Raw genomic sequence first — 18,133 nt, forward strand, 5'->3', positions numbered from 1 at the left:
TGCCAGTTCTACCCAGTAGCCACCATCCTTCAGAAAGAGCTGCCTCCACCTCCCTGTGCCTGCTCTCTTGGCTGTATTTCTTCCTCTGGCAGAGCCTAAACTGCATAATTCAGGAAACATAGTCTTAAGGCTGCCAGCCCATGCAACACAGGGGAACATGGAAGGGACTAAAGAAGAAGTTAATGACAATAGATAATGTCTAGCACAGGGATTCAAATGGTATTGTACTCCAGTTCCCTGAAAGCAGGGTCTATAACTAGGAAACAGAGAAAAGTGAAAAAGGGAAGTGAAGAAAACCAATCTAAAGGTAAATTATTGAACTGGTCGCTGCTGGGACAATGGGGACTCATTGCCACTGGGACCCTTTGAGGACCTGGCAGAACATGCATCATAATTGTCCTCCTGAGGGGCATAAAAGGAGAGCATGAGCCACTGAATCCCATCACCTATTGCTCAAGGTGTGCCCATACCCACCCCCATACACTTTCAGGGGAGGCATGTGTGAGTGTCCAGGTTCCTGTAGGTATCCCACACCATGGCGTCAGAGGAACTCTGGGCAGAAAGTGCTGGCTATGAGGCATGGTTGAGGTGGGGGGCTGCCAGATTACCCAGTAGAAAATCAGCAAAGGTAGGCCAGAAGGATATGAGATGGAGGGTCCCATATAGGTGACCCCAACGTTCCTTGCACATGAGGGTCTTCATAGACACACACTGGCCCTGCTGCTGAAGTTAGTTGCTGGTACTCATAGCTTGGTCTCACTTTACCCTAGCTGACTCAGCACCACTGTGGCTCTCTCTGGCCCCTCAGGCCCCTCTGGTCTCTGCCCCGTCCTGGGTGTGACCTGCCCTCACCAGGACCTCCATGGCAGATTCACCCCACCATTCACCATGGCAGTACTCTGATAGGCCCACCAATTCCAACTTCCTCATGTCCTGTGGCATGCAGGAGCTTCTGGATCCCTTCCAGGCCTCTGGGAGCTAAAGGTGGCTTAGTGTCGCTCACTCACACTGTCTTGCAGTTAAATCTATACTCCACCATTTTTACCCAGAAAGCAGAGCACAAGCTGCCTGGGGGTCTGTCTTCTAAATACAGAATGGGACATACACACTTTTTTATTTTCAGCTTTCATTTTCTTCCTTCAAGATGTTGTCCCAGATAATGAGACCGGGATACTGATGTCAGATTCTTCTCCTTCCCATTCTTCACCAGCTTTCCTCCCTCCCTCCCCCATCTCCTTTCTTCCTTTCCAGAGATGGCACCCCCCTCCCCAGCTCATAATAGTGGAGTAGCTTCAGAGGAATATACTTTTGGGAGTGAAGGAGTGAAATTTATGTCTATTAAATGTTTTCAATGTATCACCACCATGATAGTCATCCAACAAATGATTACTGGGTACTTACCATGTGCAGAATTCTAGACACTAAGGGTAAAGTGGGGAGAAAGGCTGAGCCCCTGCCCTCATGGTGCTATAATTGTGGAGACAGGTAGTAAATGAGGAAGATCAGATAGGAAAGAAGCAGGTGAGAGGCTAGAATCAGGGGCTACATTGTTGGTTCGGGTGGTCAGAGGAGGCCTCCCGAAGGGGCTCAAGTAGATCAGGTCATTTCTCTTCTTGGTAATCAGAAGATTTTAAACCACATGTGCCAGAACTGAAGTCCAGAGATCTTGAGGTCCTGTTCAAATCATCCAGTCCCCTGCCTCTGCATCAACAGCTGGACAGTGTCCAAGGAGAAGCCAAGGCTAGGGCTGGGGGCCACAGCATGGTCTGAACCTCCCCTAGGCAGGGGTTCAGCTGCTCACTCCTTGGCAAGCAATTGGGAACAGGGATGAGGTGTGTTTCTTGAGCTCTCTATGGCAGCAGTGACAAGAGACCACAGACTCCACCTAGGCATGGGGACCCAAGAGGTTCCACTACCCCCCCACACACCCCTCGGCTCAGTGTCCTCCATGCCAAGTGACAGAGAACAGGCAGCTCTTGAAAAGACTAATATTTACTCTTCAAATGGGAGCTGGCACGAGCTGTTTCCTGTAGCCGGCGTCTGGCTCACCCGTGGGATGGACACAACAGGAGGCACTCAGGGAGATAGGCAAACGTCCCCTCAGATATCAGCATTTAGGACAAGACAACGTCTGCTAGATGAGAACAACATGTTCCAAGGTCCCAACTCGTCTCCGCTAGGACACCTCTACGGTAGAGACCTCACTGCTCCCCAGCCCTGTTGGACCGCTCTGTGAGAAAGTTCATTCTAATGTTGGCCCTGCGTTCCATGCGTCTGGCCCTTGCTCTTATCCCTGGGGCCTCAGAAAATGTGCCTGAAACAACCTCTCTACCAGGACTATGGTGGTCTTGGTCACCTTCTCCCTTTCCACCCCCAGCCATCTCAGGCTCAACTACCCCAGGCTCACAATCTGAGCTCCATGGCTAGCACAGGCTATTTCTGGGGTGGGAGGAAGAAATAGCCTTGGAGGCACCTCTGTCCCCCAGCAGCTGTGTTCCTTGTCCTCATGAGAGCCCTTCAGCTGAGTGCCTCCTGTGGGAAAGAATCTTGGCCAGGAAACTACTGGTCAGGCGGCCTCAGTCCAGGGAGGAAAGAGTCCCTGGCGGCCAGACTGGCTCCCACTCACCAGCTCTTCTCTCTGGAGTCCCCTCCTCTCTTCTCTCCCCTTTCCGCATCCCTCATGGCCTCTGAAAACCACTCTTGATGAGTACAGTCCCTGGCCTCTGGTTCAGTTCCTCCCCTTGCTCACGGAAAGCTAAAATAATCCAGTAGCATGCAGGGCTTTGGAAGCCCCGGAGGCTGTCCTTCTCTGTCTTGTCATGTCAACTCCAGGAAAAATACAGGCCCACTTCTTCCTCCCAGGACTCTCAAACCTGACTATTGACTCTAGCGATTTTTTTTTTTTTAATTCTTTATTATCCCAATATCTAATTCCCATGATGCTGGCCCTATACGCAACCATTTGAATGTATTTGGTTATTTGCCTATATTCCTACAAAATATTTTATCATTTTGTGCATATATTACTAGCCATATAAAAGTTATTATTCACTCAGCTCTGAGTGAACGTCCACATTGACGTTCTATCTAAACCCAGGGCTTCTGCCTGCTTCGTGGTGTTCCATGGGCAGCCTGTGCTTATCTGTCCATGATGCTGTACAGGTTACATTCCACCATCAAAAATAAAACTTCCATGAACATTTATCTCCATACCTACTTCCTGAAGGATCTGTGTAAGAGTTTTCCTAAGACATAAAACCAGGAATGAAGTTTCCACATCATAAGGCATGTGCACACTTAATTCGGTAGGTAGGCCGTATCAGTCTGCCTGAGCTGCCATAATAAAACATCACTCAGTGTGGCTTAAATGACAGAAATTTATTTCCACATAATTCTGGAGGCTGGAAGTCTGAGATGAAGATGTCTGATGGCTGTTTCCTTGTCCTTCACAAGTTTTCTCCCAGTATCTGTGTCCTCCTAATCTTTTCTTATGAGGACACCAGTCCTATTGGATTTGGACCCACCCATATGACCTTATTTTACCTTAATTACATCTTTGAAAGGCACATTCTGAGGTCTGGGGTAGGATTTAAATATGAGTTTTGGGGAGACACAAAACACCATGGCTTTGCAGGTGATCTGTGCCTGTCTTCTCACTGCCAGCACCCAACAAAGTCCTTCTTTTCTCCACATTCCCTCCAACACTTGGTGCAAACTCACGAGCCTAAGATGGTATCTTACTGTGATTTTAAAGTGTATTGAAAAGTATCTTAAATCTAATCTGTATCTAATTATCTTGAATATCTTCATATACTTATTAGCTTTTTCAGTTTTCTCTTCTGTAAATTGATTATTTTTTTAAAAAATCAGGACTTCTGGGCTGGGGTTGTGGCTCAGTGGCAGAGCACTTGCCTCGCACCTATGAGGCACTAGGTTCGATCCTTAGCACCATATAAAAATAAATAAACATAATAAAGATATTTTTAAAAAAGAGAGAGAAAGATAGTTAAGAAAAAAAACAGGATTTCTGTCTTTCTCGATGATTTACAAAAACTGCTTCTAAATTAACCCTTATTGGTTTTAAGCATTATAAATATCGTCTCCCATTAAGTTTGTCCATGAAATCTTACAAATAAGATTTACAAATTTATGAACTATTTTGCTTTAAGGGTTGTGCCTGTGATGTTTTTGTTTAAGAAGTACATTTCTGGGCTGGGGATGTGGCTCAAGCAGTAGTGCGCTCGCCTGACATGCATATGGCCCGGGTTCAATCCTCAGCACGACATGCAAACAAAGATGTTGTGTCCGCCGAAAACTAAAAAATAAATATTAAAATTCTCTCTCTCTCTCTCTCTCTCTCTCTCTCTCTCTCTAAAAAAAAAAAAAAAAAAAGAAGAAGAAGAAGAAGCACATTTCTACCCCAAGCCAAAAGGATATTTTTCCTGTTCTTCAATGAACTGTACAGATCTGGCCTTGCATATTTGATCCAATGTCTTACAGCTGACTCAGCAGTGCCAGACAGGGCCTCCCTGCTGGGTGCATGCAGGTGGGCCCCTTCCTCTCTGAACTTCTCTTCCACCAGCACTGCCCAAAGATGCTTGGCACTTCTTGACCTTCAAGGGGTGGGGCCTATAAATAAAAAAGGCAACCCAGCAGCCTGAACTTCTCACCCAGCCCTCCTAGCACAGAAAGGACATCTTCATGGGCTAAGATTCCCTTTTGTTCTTTGAGAATGCTGCCAGCTATGTGCAGTCCCTTGTTCCAGCCCAGGGGACAAGTCTCTTCTTCCCCACCTGAGCAACAAGGCTTTGCTAACCTTCAAATCCCAAATCTAATAATTTGATACTTATTTTGGAAGCTTTGCCTTTCTCCAAAAGAACTGGGCTCAAGATAGATACAGTAGGGATACTTGGAACTTCCAGCCCCATGTTTAAACGGAAGATGGTCAGGAGAGGATGGCGCACTTGCTTCCTTTCTGGGAATTCTGTCAGCTGCTGCAGGAAAGCGTCTGTAAAAGGACACCATCTCTGGGCTGGGAACCCCATGATGAGGCCAGCAGCTGCGCCTCCTGGTGGTCATTTTGTGACCAGGTTGGTCCCAGAAGATGAAAACTTCCATCACCCTCAGTGCAGACAGAAGCCCAGAACCCAGGGCAGGGGATATGCCTGCCTATGGACACACAGCAGGTGGGGACAGAGTCTGCAGAAAAGGCAGGCAGCCCAGCCCCCAAGGCAGCACTGTGACTGCTGTCTTGGCTGGGGACTCCTGCGAAAAACTGTACCTGTCCAGACGTCACTGGACAAGAAAACCAAAATGTCACTTCTTTCAATACTCCCTTCCTATTCATCAGGCCCACCTAATACCACATAGGAAAAAGGACCTACATCTCCAAATTGTTCATACAGTACAAACACAAATACACACATTAATAAACACCTTAGATTTATTCTCCCACTTCTGAAACCACCTCATTTAATTTATATATACATAGTATATAAATGGCTATACAACATTCTGTATGTACACTGACATGAGTTTAGGTTTTATCACTATGTGAAAGTTTGTTAAAATGTACCCATGATGTACTCAAAATAGATCTTTGCTGTTACATGAAAACAGTAAGAAGCTTGTGTGACAAGGACAGCAAATACTGGAAATGAGTATGTAAGATAAATGGTTTTCCCCTGGCTAGATCAGCCTCAATTTTTTATGCTCTTAGTAGAAAATTCCATTAAATAAAATTGAATCCTGGGGGTTAAGTCATATTAATAATTCATTAGCTAATACTTCTGAAGCAATCCCAGAATTATACAAATGTAAGGGCTAAAGGTCATATGTACCACATACAAGTTAAAGGAACAGAATGGGTTTGATAATTTTACCCTAAAATAAAAGGCGCTTGTGAGACAAAGCTCTGACATCAGTACACATGGGCAGATGTTTCCATATCCAACCATTCCCAGATTTTAACAACAAGCCCCTTTCCACACGTTCCCTGCTGATGAGGTTTCCCCAGCAACAGAAGTTTGATATCACTGTTCCCAGATAGGAGAATTAAAGGTCTGCTAATTTGAGTTGGTGACAGACACTGAGGTTTGGTCCAACCAACAGAATGGGCCTCCTTAGATCCTGGAGTAAACCCAATGCCAATGCTACCAGGAGCTCTGTGCCTAGGAAGCAGGAGGTCCAAGGGAAGAGAGGCCACGACCTTTCTGGAATGAAAGAATGAGGTCCTTTGCACTGCAGTCTCATAAAAGGCCTTTTTGCAAAGGTCAGAAGACACGGCTGTGCCAAGCTGCCTAATGCACCCAGAGCCTACAGGACCAGGTTGACTCAAAGACCTCCTCCTCCTGCACATGAACAATGTATCACCTAGTATTACCCTCCACTACCACTGCTGATTCTCACAGCAGCATACAGGATTGCAGATTGATGTTTTCATCATTTCCCAGAAGAGAAAACTGAGGCCAGACAGGCAAGGGACTTCCACTGTGATGTAGGACTGAGTGGAAGAGCCAAGCCAATCTCAAGGCCATCTGGTCAGTGGATCAATGTACATCTTCCAATGCCTCATCCCTTGAGGGCATGTCCACATACTCTTCCTCTACCATTATTATTAGCAGTCAGAGTACACAGGCAGAGCTCCCCATACCTGTGCAGAATTCTGCCTGGGATTCTGGAATATAAGCAATGGATGAGCAGGGTTTGCTGGGCACATCTGATTGCAGTAATCACTCCCATCCCTATCCTCACTTGTGCTAGACTGTGCATATAGCAGATTATCTGAGAGCCACTGTCCTGCATGTTACTAGCAGTCAACTCCTAGTTAAGGAGCAGCAAATGGCATCCCTTGATAAGGTGCAACATGCACCCGCTGCATGCCAAGGGGTGGCTGTTATCTTCCAGCAGACAATAGAGCCCTCAGTTCAGCTCCCCTAATTCCCCTGTCCCAAACAGCCATTTGTGGCCTGTTAGCCATCATCTTTGACTCTGAGCAGGGCTGACCACCAAAGTACTAATCCTCCCTGAGGCCTGACTCTCAGACAGGCTAAGAGGGCTAGCCTCAATGCAGTCTGTTCCCATTATGAAGTCCCTCTGCCTACCCTCTCAATCATAATTCAGTGGCTTTACTATTTCTTTAGAGACTCTGGTTCTACCTCTATCCCTAGGTCTGGAGTATAATAGGCAGAGATGGAAAAAGGCAGGGGAGTTGGAGAATCAGAGCACCTAAGAAAGAATAGAGGAGCTAAGGGGTAAGGCCTACTGAAATGACTAACTGCTTTTATTTCGGCACTCCTCCAGAAACCCTTTCCCCCATCCCTTAAGGAACTTGAAAATGTTGGGCTATGTTCCCCAGGGCATGTCAACAGAATTCACAGATAATGGGTGCACTCCTAAGAGGCAAAATCAGGTGTCTATGGTCACACTGCTAGCACTGAGAGGGAATGCCACCCCAAATGGGCCCCAGTTGTCTCCACCAGCACAATAAGGCCAACCACAAGAAGAGTAAAACAGAATCTTCTGTATCCTGCCTAAGAGCACTGAGCCACACTCCTGCCCTGGTGCTACAGAGAGATATAACATTCTCTGAAGCTCAAGCTCTCACAGCATCTGATCTCAGAAGACACCATTAAGGTTTTGTTTTCAGTACTGCTTCCTTTGTCCCTAGATCTGGCCCCATGAGATGGTTAGGCGAGTAGCATCAAATGCTGGGACAGTGAAGGTGCCAGAACAGCAGTGGGTCCGTGGTAGACTAAAGAAAACTCCTGGGACGTGGAACCAGCTTTCTGTCATCAGCATCACACAAAGGGCTACAAATTTCCAAGTCTGAGCTAAGTCAACCCCAATCCTGGGATTTCCCTTGGAGGAAATCACCAGACTTCTTTCCTGTCATTAGTCTCTCCCTCCAGCAGGTTGAGGTGTCTTTTAGCGGGATTTCAGTTAAACAATGTTCTTGTGGTCATTATTTACACTGTTCTTCTAGTACACCTTTTTCCTTATGTCTGAAAAAATAAATCTCAAACCCCATCTAGATGTTACCTGATTAAAACCACATTCAATCAAGTATAGATAATATCTCAACTGATGTACAGGTGGGTGGGCGCAGAGCTTCACCAACAAGGGTTCATCTTCAGGGACTGCTTTTTTATTGCTTGTTAAATGGGCATCACAGTCTCAGACCCAAAACACATGGGGTGCAGGCTACACAGCATCACCAACATAAAACTGGCTCAAAAACAATATATTTTAAAGCTGTTTCTTATCAAATTTTAAAGCTTTGTGTGTGTGTGTGCTTTAATTTAAAAGGATTCTTCTCTCCTCTGGACTTCCCATTCTATCTTAACTGCCTCTTCAAAATTATCTCCCAGGAAAACTGAAAACTTATCTGTCAGGTATGTAGAAATTTTGAAGATGCAAAGTCAATGGAGATATAACCTTGAAGTTTATGTCTGAGGATGCTGCCCATATACTTCTCATATCCAGATATTTTGTAGTTGGTTAAAAATAGAAAATTCTATTATAAGAAAATAAAGTTTCTATGGCAACATTTTCCCAATCCAGTTCAGCGTCATATAAACTTGTGTTTCTTAAAATGATACCAAGGTAGCTCAATAACAATACCAATAATAACCAAATCTGAATTCTCTAAAACTACATTCTTGTTTCCCCACCAACTCAATCACTCTCACAATGGTTTTCTACTTTAAAAACTATCAAAATAGAATTTTAGCTTATCAAGTTACATAATTCAACCCAAAGTATTCCATGCAATTGTGGTTGAGTTATTCAGATTCCAGACTTCTACCAAAACAACCAAAGAGCAAACTCCCAAATAACCTCCTGGGCCATTTGAGCCTGACAACCCAGGCTGAAATTTCTGGAGACTTGAAGGATGGATCTCATTCTGAGCTATACTTAGGAAAATGATGACCAATCAATTTTTTGACAATGAAATAAACTTTCCAGACCATATATCAGTTATAGCTTAATAAAGTTTTAAAAAGTTAACATTACTATTAATAAAAAAAATGAGGTTCTTGATCTAAGTAAGATTATCAGGAAAGATGTAGAGGAGTAATTAACTTGGGGGCCTTTGGGAAGAGGCACACTGGATCACATAGTCATCACCATTAAAATGACAGGCATTCAGCTGCTATTTCAAAGGCTGATGCCAGGAGTTTCTGCCAACTGGGGCTGGGAAGTATGTGAATCCACACCATCTGCCTACTCCACTTTGTGGTCAATTGTCAGGCATCCAGAAATTCTCAGGTCTGCTCATGCTTATAAGCTTATGATCCAACAGTATTGATTAATCAATTAATTTTCTGATAAAAATATTCTGATATACCCTGCAAATAAATATACAACATTTCTGTACCCACAGTCCCACCACCATAAAAGGTTATCTATAAATTAAGTGACCTCAGATTTCTTAACCATTTTCTTGGCTTACTTTTGTCTTCACCCTAAATGAAGTTCAGTTTATATCCAAAATATATTTAAATATTTCAATGGTATATCAAACCTAAGTTATCAAAAATGTAAACAAAATTTACCTAGCTTATATCCATGAACTATATGTTTAAGTTTTTAATTCACCCTGTACTGACCCTCTGTAAAAAACTAACCAAGTCACATTTACACTATTTACGTTTTAAAGTAGTTGCTTGGAGACAACTGCCAATTACTAAAACTAGTATTATTGAATTTAGTAGTTTATTTTTGTATCATTTAATTTAAAAGACCAAAATGTTTCCATTCTGATCTTCCAATAATTCTCCTTCTGAGTAAGCCCTCGGATTCTGCTGTCCTAAGTAAACATGCTCAACTAGAGGTTCTGCAATGATGCTCAGCACACAACCAAGACCAGGTGGGTATTGAGTGACCTCATGATTTCCACAGCACCTGTTAGAAATCCCCAATCTCGGCTTTTCAGTCCAATTTAGTTGAAAGGAACGTTAAGCATGGAAACTTGAGGTGAACTTGGAGAAGCAAGAAGGGAAACACAGATTGACTCTCCAAAGAAAATCAAAGGATCCATGGTGTCCTCACACTCCACAGTCAGACTGCTTTTCCTGAAGCTGTCTTGTCAGTATCTGGTATGAAGACAGAAAAGCAACTCCTATGTGGAAAAGGATCTGCCAGAGGTTCCTCAGCCCATGCAGGTACACATTACCCAGGCAAATAAAGAGCAGCATCAGCACCACCTTCATAGTCCTGGCTGGACTGTAGAACAGGTATAAATAACACTGAAACGAGACCACACAACACAACCAATCAGAGATAATCAAACAGCCACAAGATTAGGTGCAAGAGTCACCTCCTGCAGGTGCCACCAACAGCATCATTTCACATGCATTCACTAATTAAATTATATTCACTACAGTGAAGCTTGATTCCTGGTTAGGCTGCTGCTGATCTTTGGATGAAAGACAGGATTTGAAAAAGAGGAAAGTGAAACAGATGTTGACAGAAGGAATGCTGGAAAGAAGCTGAAGACATAAAAGATGGTATCCAGGCTGTGGGCTGCGGAGGAGAGGGAGAGGGTTGTGGGGAGTGGGCAGATAGCCAGGGTCTCCCAGCAGGACTGACTAGCCTCCGAGGGAAGTTTTTCTTCAGGGAGCCATGACAGGCAAGCAAGCCGGTGAAAGTCATGATTTTACTATTTTGGTTTCTCCTGAGTCACAACCTCAGTTCCCTTGGGCACGTTTTTTTAATCACATCTTCAAAAGCATCTCTGAGTCAGAGAAAGTTCTCCCAAAAGAGAGAGTAACGTATTTCATTTAGGGTGACCTCACAGAAAAGGGGCTATTCTTATTCTGCAAAAGCTGGAAAGAGTTTTTTTGTTCTTTTTTTAAGAAAAATAAAGCATATTCTCAGATCATGAAGCAATCAACAGGGCTTAAGCTACAGCAGGGGAGAGAGAAAGAGAGATTCAGGATAGGAGCACAGCTGAAGGAATGAAGATGGAACTGTAAGGTCCCTGCAGCCCTGAAATGCCAGCTCTAGAAAACTGTTGCTGGCTATACCCAAGGTTTTAGAGACCAGATTCCTAAAAAGTGAGTGCATTTTTAATCTAGGGTTGAAAGCTTCTTTTGGCACAATCAAGTAATTCTTGAAAAAAAAAATTCTAAGATGTGTCCTGAGAACAGACATTTTTTCCCCCCATGGGTGTGGAGGGGTACCAAGGATTGAACTCAGGGGCACTAAACCACTGAGCCACATCCCCAGCCATTTTTTTGTCTTTTATTTGGAGACAGGGTCTCACTGAGTTGCTTAGTGCCTCGCCTTTGCTGAGGCTGGCTTTGAACTTGGGACCCTCCTGCCTCAGCCTCCAAAGCCGCTGGGATTACAGGAACACCCCACTGTGCCCAGCCAGAAATTTTAATTAAAAAGCAAAAAAAAAAAGCTTAAGAATGTAAAGAAAGTATTAAAATTTTATCAAGGATGGAGAATTTGAGTTGGGTTTTTGCTAGAATTAACTCTGCCTACAAGGAATGCAAAAGCTCCTTATCATGCTACCCCTTTTAAGTATTCAGCTGGTATGAAAATAACTAAATAATAACCCAGCCCTCTAGTTATTGTACTAATTTTCCTAGGGATAGATTTGAGTCAGAAGGTATTACTATTAAAGAACCTGTAATTTTTTTGTTTTTTAGTCATAAGTTTAAAAACCACATCTTCAGGGCCAGGGTTGTAGCTCAATGGTGGAGCAATTGCCTAGCATGTGTGAGGCACTGGGCTCAATTCTCAGCACTGCATATAAATAAATTAATTAATAAAAGGTCCATCAACAACTTAAAAAATCAAAACAAAACACATCTTTCTGCTCCTTATACAGAAGGATATTTCTGCACTTGAATTGTCCCAAGAATGAACACAGGGTAACATCCTGCCTTACCCTGCAACCTCATCCCTCCCTTCTAGAGAATCAAACCCAAATTCCTAGTTCCTATTCCGCTGTTTTCAGTGGCCCTGTGGCCTTGGAAAGTGGCTTTCCCTTTCTGAGCCTAAAGTTCCTCCTCTAAAATGAGAGAATTAGGCAGGATGGGCCACAGATCCTTTCACTTAGTACGGTCCAGGATTTGAACCAAGGCCTTGGTAGAACAAAAGCAGGATCTAAAACTTGCCGATAATTCCAGAACAACCAAATAAGGCCATCAACACTTCACCCACCTGGAAAATACAGGCTACGAAAGGAATAAGAAAAGCCAGAATGTTTCCAATTTCCTCACGGGCAACCTAAAATAAGTACAAGAAACATAAGGAAAGAATATTTAGATGAAACACTATAACCCGGAGCTTTTTAACCCTCATTCAGTGTGGTATGGCTGACAGCACAATGAGACCTAAGTCCCTCTTATATACCAGATCAGGGTCTGGCATGCAACTATTTTCAATGAACTAGATAAACCATGTGCCCTCCTGTCCCCACAGATCTAAGTCCTCAACCTGTATTGAGCCCACAATCACTCCACCTCTCAAAATCCTACTTTTTGTCAATACCACAATTTCTCTAATTCCTCCCAGCCCCAGCCATTGCCACATCCTCAGTGCTGTCACCACACTACGCTTTGTACCACAAGAGTCCTCAGGGACAAGGTCTTAACCATCTTATTGGCATCTCTTCTAGTTTTACAAACAGTTGGCAAATATCTGATTATTAATAATCAAACAATTAAGAGTGGAAACCACACCAAACACTGGTCAAAGATGAGATGTGTTATCAAGCAAATACACTCTGGTAACAGGCCTGCTGCCACTCTCCACACTCTCCTCAGTCTCTGAGGTCCAACATCCACTGCACTTTAGACTATGGCCTCCACATATGAAGGTACCAGCATTATAGCTCTATCTTTTAAAACAATATCTATTTGCTTATACTAATAGTGATTCTGTTCCTTTAAAAAGTTTTTGAAATTCTTCAAAATCCAAAAACATATTTTAAAAAGCATTGAGCTGGATATGATGGTGCACACCTGTAATTCCAGCTACTTGGGAGGCTGAGGCAGGAGGATCAAAAGTCTGAAGTGAGACTGGGCAACTCAGTTAGACTCTATTTCAAAATAAAATAAAAATGGATGGAGATGTAGCTCAGTGGTCGGGCACTTGCCTAGCATGCACCAGGCCCTGGGTTCAATCCCCAGTAACAAAACAAAGAACAATGAAACAGAAAGTTGCTCTGAGATGAGCAGGCTAACAAAGAACTCTATCCTATCCTAGTGATACAGGTCTTTACAAATCAGACTGTAGGACAACCTTTTCCCAGGGCAAAAAGAGACTTAACCTTAAAGTCTGAATCAAATGTTTGCCATAGGTGAATAATCTATGCCCTGGAAAGACACCTGTACTCCCAAGGAAAACAAGGTAGTCCAATATCCTTGAATTGAGTTGTCCATTTTATACTAATATCCCAGCAGGCAATTTCCATGTATGTTCAACTTACTACAAAGTACAAAATTTTTTAATTTTCATTTGAATTTTAAAAATTTTAAACCTCAGTGAATAATAACTTTATAAATAAAATATATCCTAGTTTCTTCTTAGATGTGTCCTTCAATTTAAAGTGTTAAAAAAAAAAAAAGAGGTTACCTGTAAAGAATGTTCTGCGAGATGAACACCACGAATGAGGTTCAGAGCAGCGCACATGATGTTGAGGACGAGGGAGAGAATCCCCAGGGCCGTCACTGGCTCCATTCGGAAATTAGGAGCTTCACAATGAAAAGAAAAAATAAGTGTCTATAGAGAAAATAACATCTATATGAAAGAAAGACAAGCAAAGCCATTAACTAGACCTCCACTAATAACAGGTTTATGATGTTAAACACAAAATTACAAACATGCTAATTTTAAAAGCAGCAGAAGTTAGAAGAAAAAAGGCAAGAAATGAAGGACAGAATGGACCTGGGAATCTGAGGTGAGTATCTTCCAGAAATAAGCCCTTTTATAGGCAAGTGCAGGTTTTCAAGTGCCTATTTCCTTTCCATTTAGAGCAGTGGTTCTCAAACAGAGTGATTTGCTGCCCAGAGGATATTTGATAATGTCTGGAGACATTTTCTATTGGCATCCAGCGGGCAGAGGCCAGGAATGCTTCTAAACAACCTAAAATGCACAGGTTAGCCCCCAACAGTAAAGAATGGACTGGTACAAATATGTCAATCGAGCATAGATGGAGAAACTATGATTTTAAACAACTTCTGCTATAAGAGAGGACCATGGCTTTATTTGTATTGGGTGTCAAATTCTGATAGATTTTTTTTTTTTTGGTGGGGGTGTGTACCAGGGATTGAACTCAGGGGCAATCAACCACTAAGCTACATCCCCAGTCCTATTTTGTATTTTATTTAGAGACAGGGTCTCACTGAGTTGCTTAGCACCTCGCTGTTGCTAAGGCTGGCTTTTTATTAGATGCCTCAACCCCCAGCTTGTAAAATATTCCACTCTTTTTATAAAGACAATATTCAGGGTAATGTGTGCATCTAAAGAGACTGATGACAAATAAATGTGTTTTTAATTCTAAAATAATAGGGAAGAGGAGGGAAACATTGATTATTTAGGCTATAAGCTATTTCTGGAATTGTAATTAGAACAAATATTCCATTCTCTCCTGAAAGATAACTGTTGAAGTGGATTCTGTTCACACAATTAAATGGTGTCCCACCCATTCTCTTGCTATGCTCTTCTAAAATCATCCTTTCTTGTCCTTACATTTCTCACACTCGTGTGCATGTGTGTGCTCATGAGCATGTACACACACACACCCACACCCACACACACTCTCATACCCCTGGCCACAACACAACTTATGCCTATTGTTAGTGTGTTAGAGTTTTCACTGAGTAATTCAAAGTTCCTATTAGAACAGAACATGCTACCTGTAAAGATCTAGCCTCAGGACAATAAGATGAGTCAAACCACAGTAAAAATGTCCTAGAAAGAAGGCAAGCTGACACTTTCTGGATTTGCTCCTCTTATCTAAGTGTTTAAAAAACAAAACATATATTATAAAGTTATCCCTGTGTTTAGGGAGAAACTTGGGATTCAGTTACCCAGTCTTCTTTCTACAAAAGTTAAATGTTCTCCCAATACAAATTAGAACAACTTACTGATTGGCATGAGAGCCAATCTAAGAACTTACTGGTTGAAACATATTAAACCAAAACACAATGTTAAACCAAAAACATGAACATTTTTAATACACCACTTTTTAAATTCAAGCAATGAGTTTAGTACAAAATAGTTAAAAACAAAATAATTAGACTGTTACAGTATAGACAGCTCTATCTCTCAGGGGATTCAGCTCTTACACCATTATGGAATTCTTAGAATACCTTAGTAAATATCTACTTTAAATATTAGTTTAACTTTATGTGATTACAAAACTAGGAATGCAAAAAATCATGCTTCATTATGTGCTAAGTGGCTAATGGTGTTAATTCCAAAGTTACAAAGTACTGGGCCACTGTGATCATGTCATTAACATCACATTCTTCAGATGAGGACTGTGAAATCCACTGGGACAGAGGGAGCTCTCCAGGTCTCATGGAGAGCCAGACAGCAAGCAATAGCACTAGGAGCCTTGGCCCCTATCAAAACATTCATTCCCACAGCCCTCTCTCCAAGAAGGTACACAGGGATTCTCAGTGGAGATTTGCAACATTTCATTAAGTGCTGAGGTAAAAATATGTATAAATCCGTGCTGGGATTGTGGCTCAGCGGTTGAGCGCTCGCCTAGCATGGGCGGGGCCCGGGTTCGATCCTTAGCACCACATAAAAATAAAAGTATTGTGTTGTGTCCATCTACACCTAAAAAATAAATATTAATATATATATATATATATATATATATATATATATATATATATCCATATGATTCAATGAGTAGCTTCTAGTGAAAGAGAAAGTATATCATTTGCAAAATTTAAACTTACAGATTTCACCCTAATTAAGAAAACAACCTCCCAAGTCACTCTTCTCAACTCTTGAATTTCATCCTCTCAAAGCTACCCACGATCAGAACTGTCAAGGTCTATATAATGAACACCTGGAAACAGAATCAGTCTGATTTCTTCCCAATATATACCCTCCCATCTCAAGTATACATTTCTAATATTAAAAAAATCTACTTGAAATACATAGAATCACTTCATATTCATCAATATCAGAGAAAATCAGGCCACTTACCAGGCTCCGAGTGCATTGGTATGTGGCCGTTCATCATCCCATTTGCCACATCTGTGTCCTCCAAAGTAAGAACCACTGGAGGCTGGAACTCTAGCTCCTCCTGAATTTTCTCCAAGCTGCTCTTTATCTGAGAGGAACTTACATAGTTAAAATGCCACTTCATTTTCTGAATGATGCTGTCTGGAAAAAGAGAGCAACCCAAGTTGAGCATTCTCATAAGAATGGATGTTTAGTAACATTTGTACAAAGTTCACATTTCTAAGCAAGCTAGTAAGTCAGGCAGATTCTGAAGAGTTAAGTTATATATGCATCAAGGTCAAATAATTATTAAATACCAACATAAGTCTGATCAATCTCTTCAAAGTAGAATGAGTAAAAAGTAATTACAGAGAAGGCAATAATGCATCATAGGACAAAAGTGACAAGGGTGTCAAGTGGAAAGGGGCTGGAGTCTTAGACAGTACAATCTTAGGTGATTCACACAACATCTCTACCCTTGAAAATGGGGCCAGTTTTTCCTAACTTGATTATCTCAAAAAAAAAAAAAAGCTTGTTTGAAAGTACAAGTGAAAATGAATATGTTGTGCAAACTAGGATTACATATTTGAAAGTGATTGATTTTAATTCTTTTACGTTACTCTATCACCAAGTCTTAACAAGCTTTTGAAGTGAAACTTGCTATACAAAACAAAATAATGTACAATTCTAATATCAATGAGCTTTGACTCTTTCCACTCCCATTCAATAGTGAGCAAATGTGGTGCCAAGGAAGGGGCTCCTATCAGATCAAGCACACTGCTTTGGAAGAAGGGCACATGCAGAGATGAGGGAAAAGAAGAATCCAACTCCACTCCACTCCACTCCAAATCAACAGAGAGCCAAAGGCTTGCTGCAGCTGTGGTCTGCATTGGGAATAGTGTGTTCTCTTCAAAAGGAAAAGTGGGGCTGAAAGCCTCAAGAGAGAGCAAGAACCAGAGCTCTCCATCTATCACTGGTCTACCAGAGTGGGTCTGGCATACTAGGAAGCTCCCCAGTTCCTTCAAGTGACACCAAAAGAGGGCGCTGGTTCCATTTCTAAAAAGCCAGCAGGCAACAAGAGGGAATGTGAGGCTATCAATCACAGTAGCAGCCAGAAAGCCCAACTGGCAGCATTTCCAGGTGCCGTCCCCTGCCTGACCACGCGTATCAGATGCTGCCAGCTTCTTGTTCAAGAGCATCACAGCGATCCAGAATATTCCCCAACCCCAAGAGCTCAAAATGAGCCACACTAACAAAAACCAAGCACTCTCTATGATTATCATGTTGTAGTCCAAAGCCCCTGAGCCTCCACAGGACCTTTCTAGCAGAGCCTAGAAAAGAAGTATCCTTTCCAGAGCAGGGCTTCTCAAAGTTAAGAGAGGAGGACCATACTTTTCTTACTTCCAAATGTTACAGACTGATACTTTTTGATAAAATACCATTTTTAAAATCACAGGAATGTCAAATTACAGTAAGTTTCTGAATACTTTTTCTCATTTTCTGTGCTTACATCATGAAAGAAGAACACTCTGAGTAGTACTGCTCTAGTGTAGGGGTTGGCGAAACTTTCTTCAAGCACCCAACAGTATTTTAGGCTGGGGGGCTCTGTGGTCTCTGTCAGGACAACTCAATGGTGCTGTGTGGGGCAAAAGCTGCCAAAGACAACTCATAAAAGAATGAACATGACTGTGTCCCACTTTACTTGCAAAAATAGGCAGCTGGCTTCTGGGCCACAGTTTGATGATCCCAGCTTCAGAGGTTTCACCCTTTCTCGACCTCCCCCAGCTCCCAAGACATGAAAAGCCAGAGTATTAAACCTGAAGGCCTTCTAGTCCATTTTAATGGCTGTGAAATCTCATGATGTGAGGCTCTTTTTCAGAGCCAGGTGCTTGTGCCTCTCAGGGCTTTTCTATATGATCAAAGCTAAACC

At 42.4% G+C, this 18,133-nt stretch overlaps 1 protein-coding gene across 2 annotated transcripts in view; it reads right to left on the bottom strand.

Moving 5' to 3' along the window:
- Nucleotides 1–18,133, bottom strand: part of Sec22c (SEC22 homolog C, vesicle trafficking protein) — a 40,730-nt gene that overhangs the window by 7,829 nt on the left and 14,768 nt on the right. Inside the window, exons 4-7 of one of the 2 annotated variants that reach the window (XM_026408084.2) lie at nt 16,186–16,365; nt 13,594–13,712; nt 12,178–12,243; nt 5,454–10,250 (exon numbers count right to left, since the gene is read on the bottom strand). In XM_026408084.2, the coding sequence (XP_026263869.1) occupies nt 10,050–10,250; nt 12,178–12,243; nt 13,594–13,712; nt 16,186–16,365 (566 nt within the window). In that variant the 3' untranslated portion in view covers nt 5,454–10,049. Of the gene's footprint in view, nt 1–5,453; nt 10,251–12,177; nt 12,244–13,593; nt 13,713–16,185; nt 16,366–18,133 lie in introns of those variants that run through there. The other variant, XM_077796282.1, reaches the window with a different exon arrangement.

Source organism: Urocitellus parryii, chromosome 3 (assembly GCF_045843805.1).
Source record: "Urocitellus parryii isolate mUroPar1 chromosome 3, mUroPar1.hap1, whole genome shotgun sequence".
Lineage (NCBI taxonomy): Eukaryota > Metazoa > Chordata > Mammalia > Rodentia > Sciuridae > Urocitellus > Urocitellus parryii.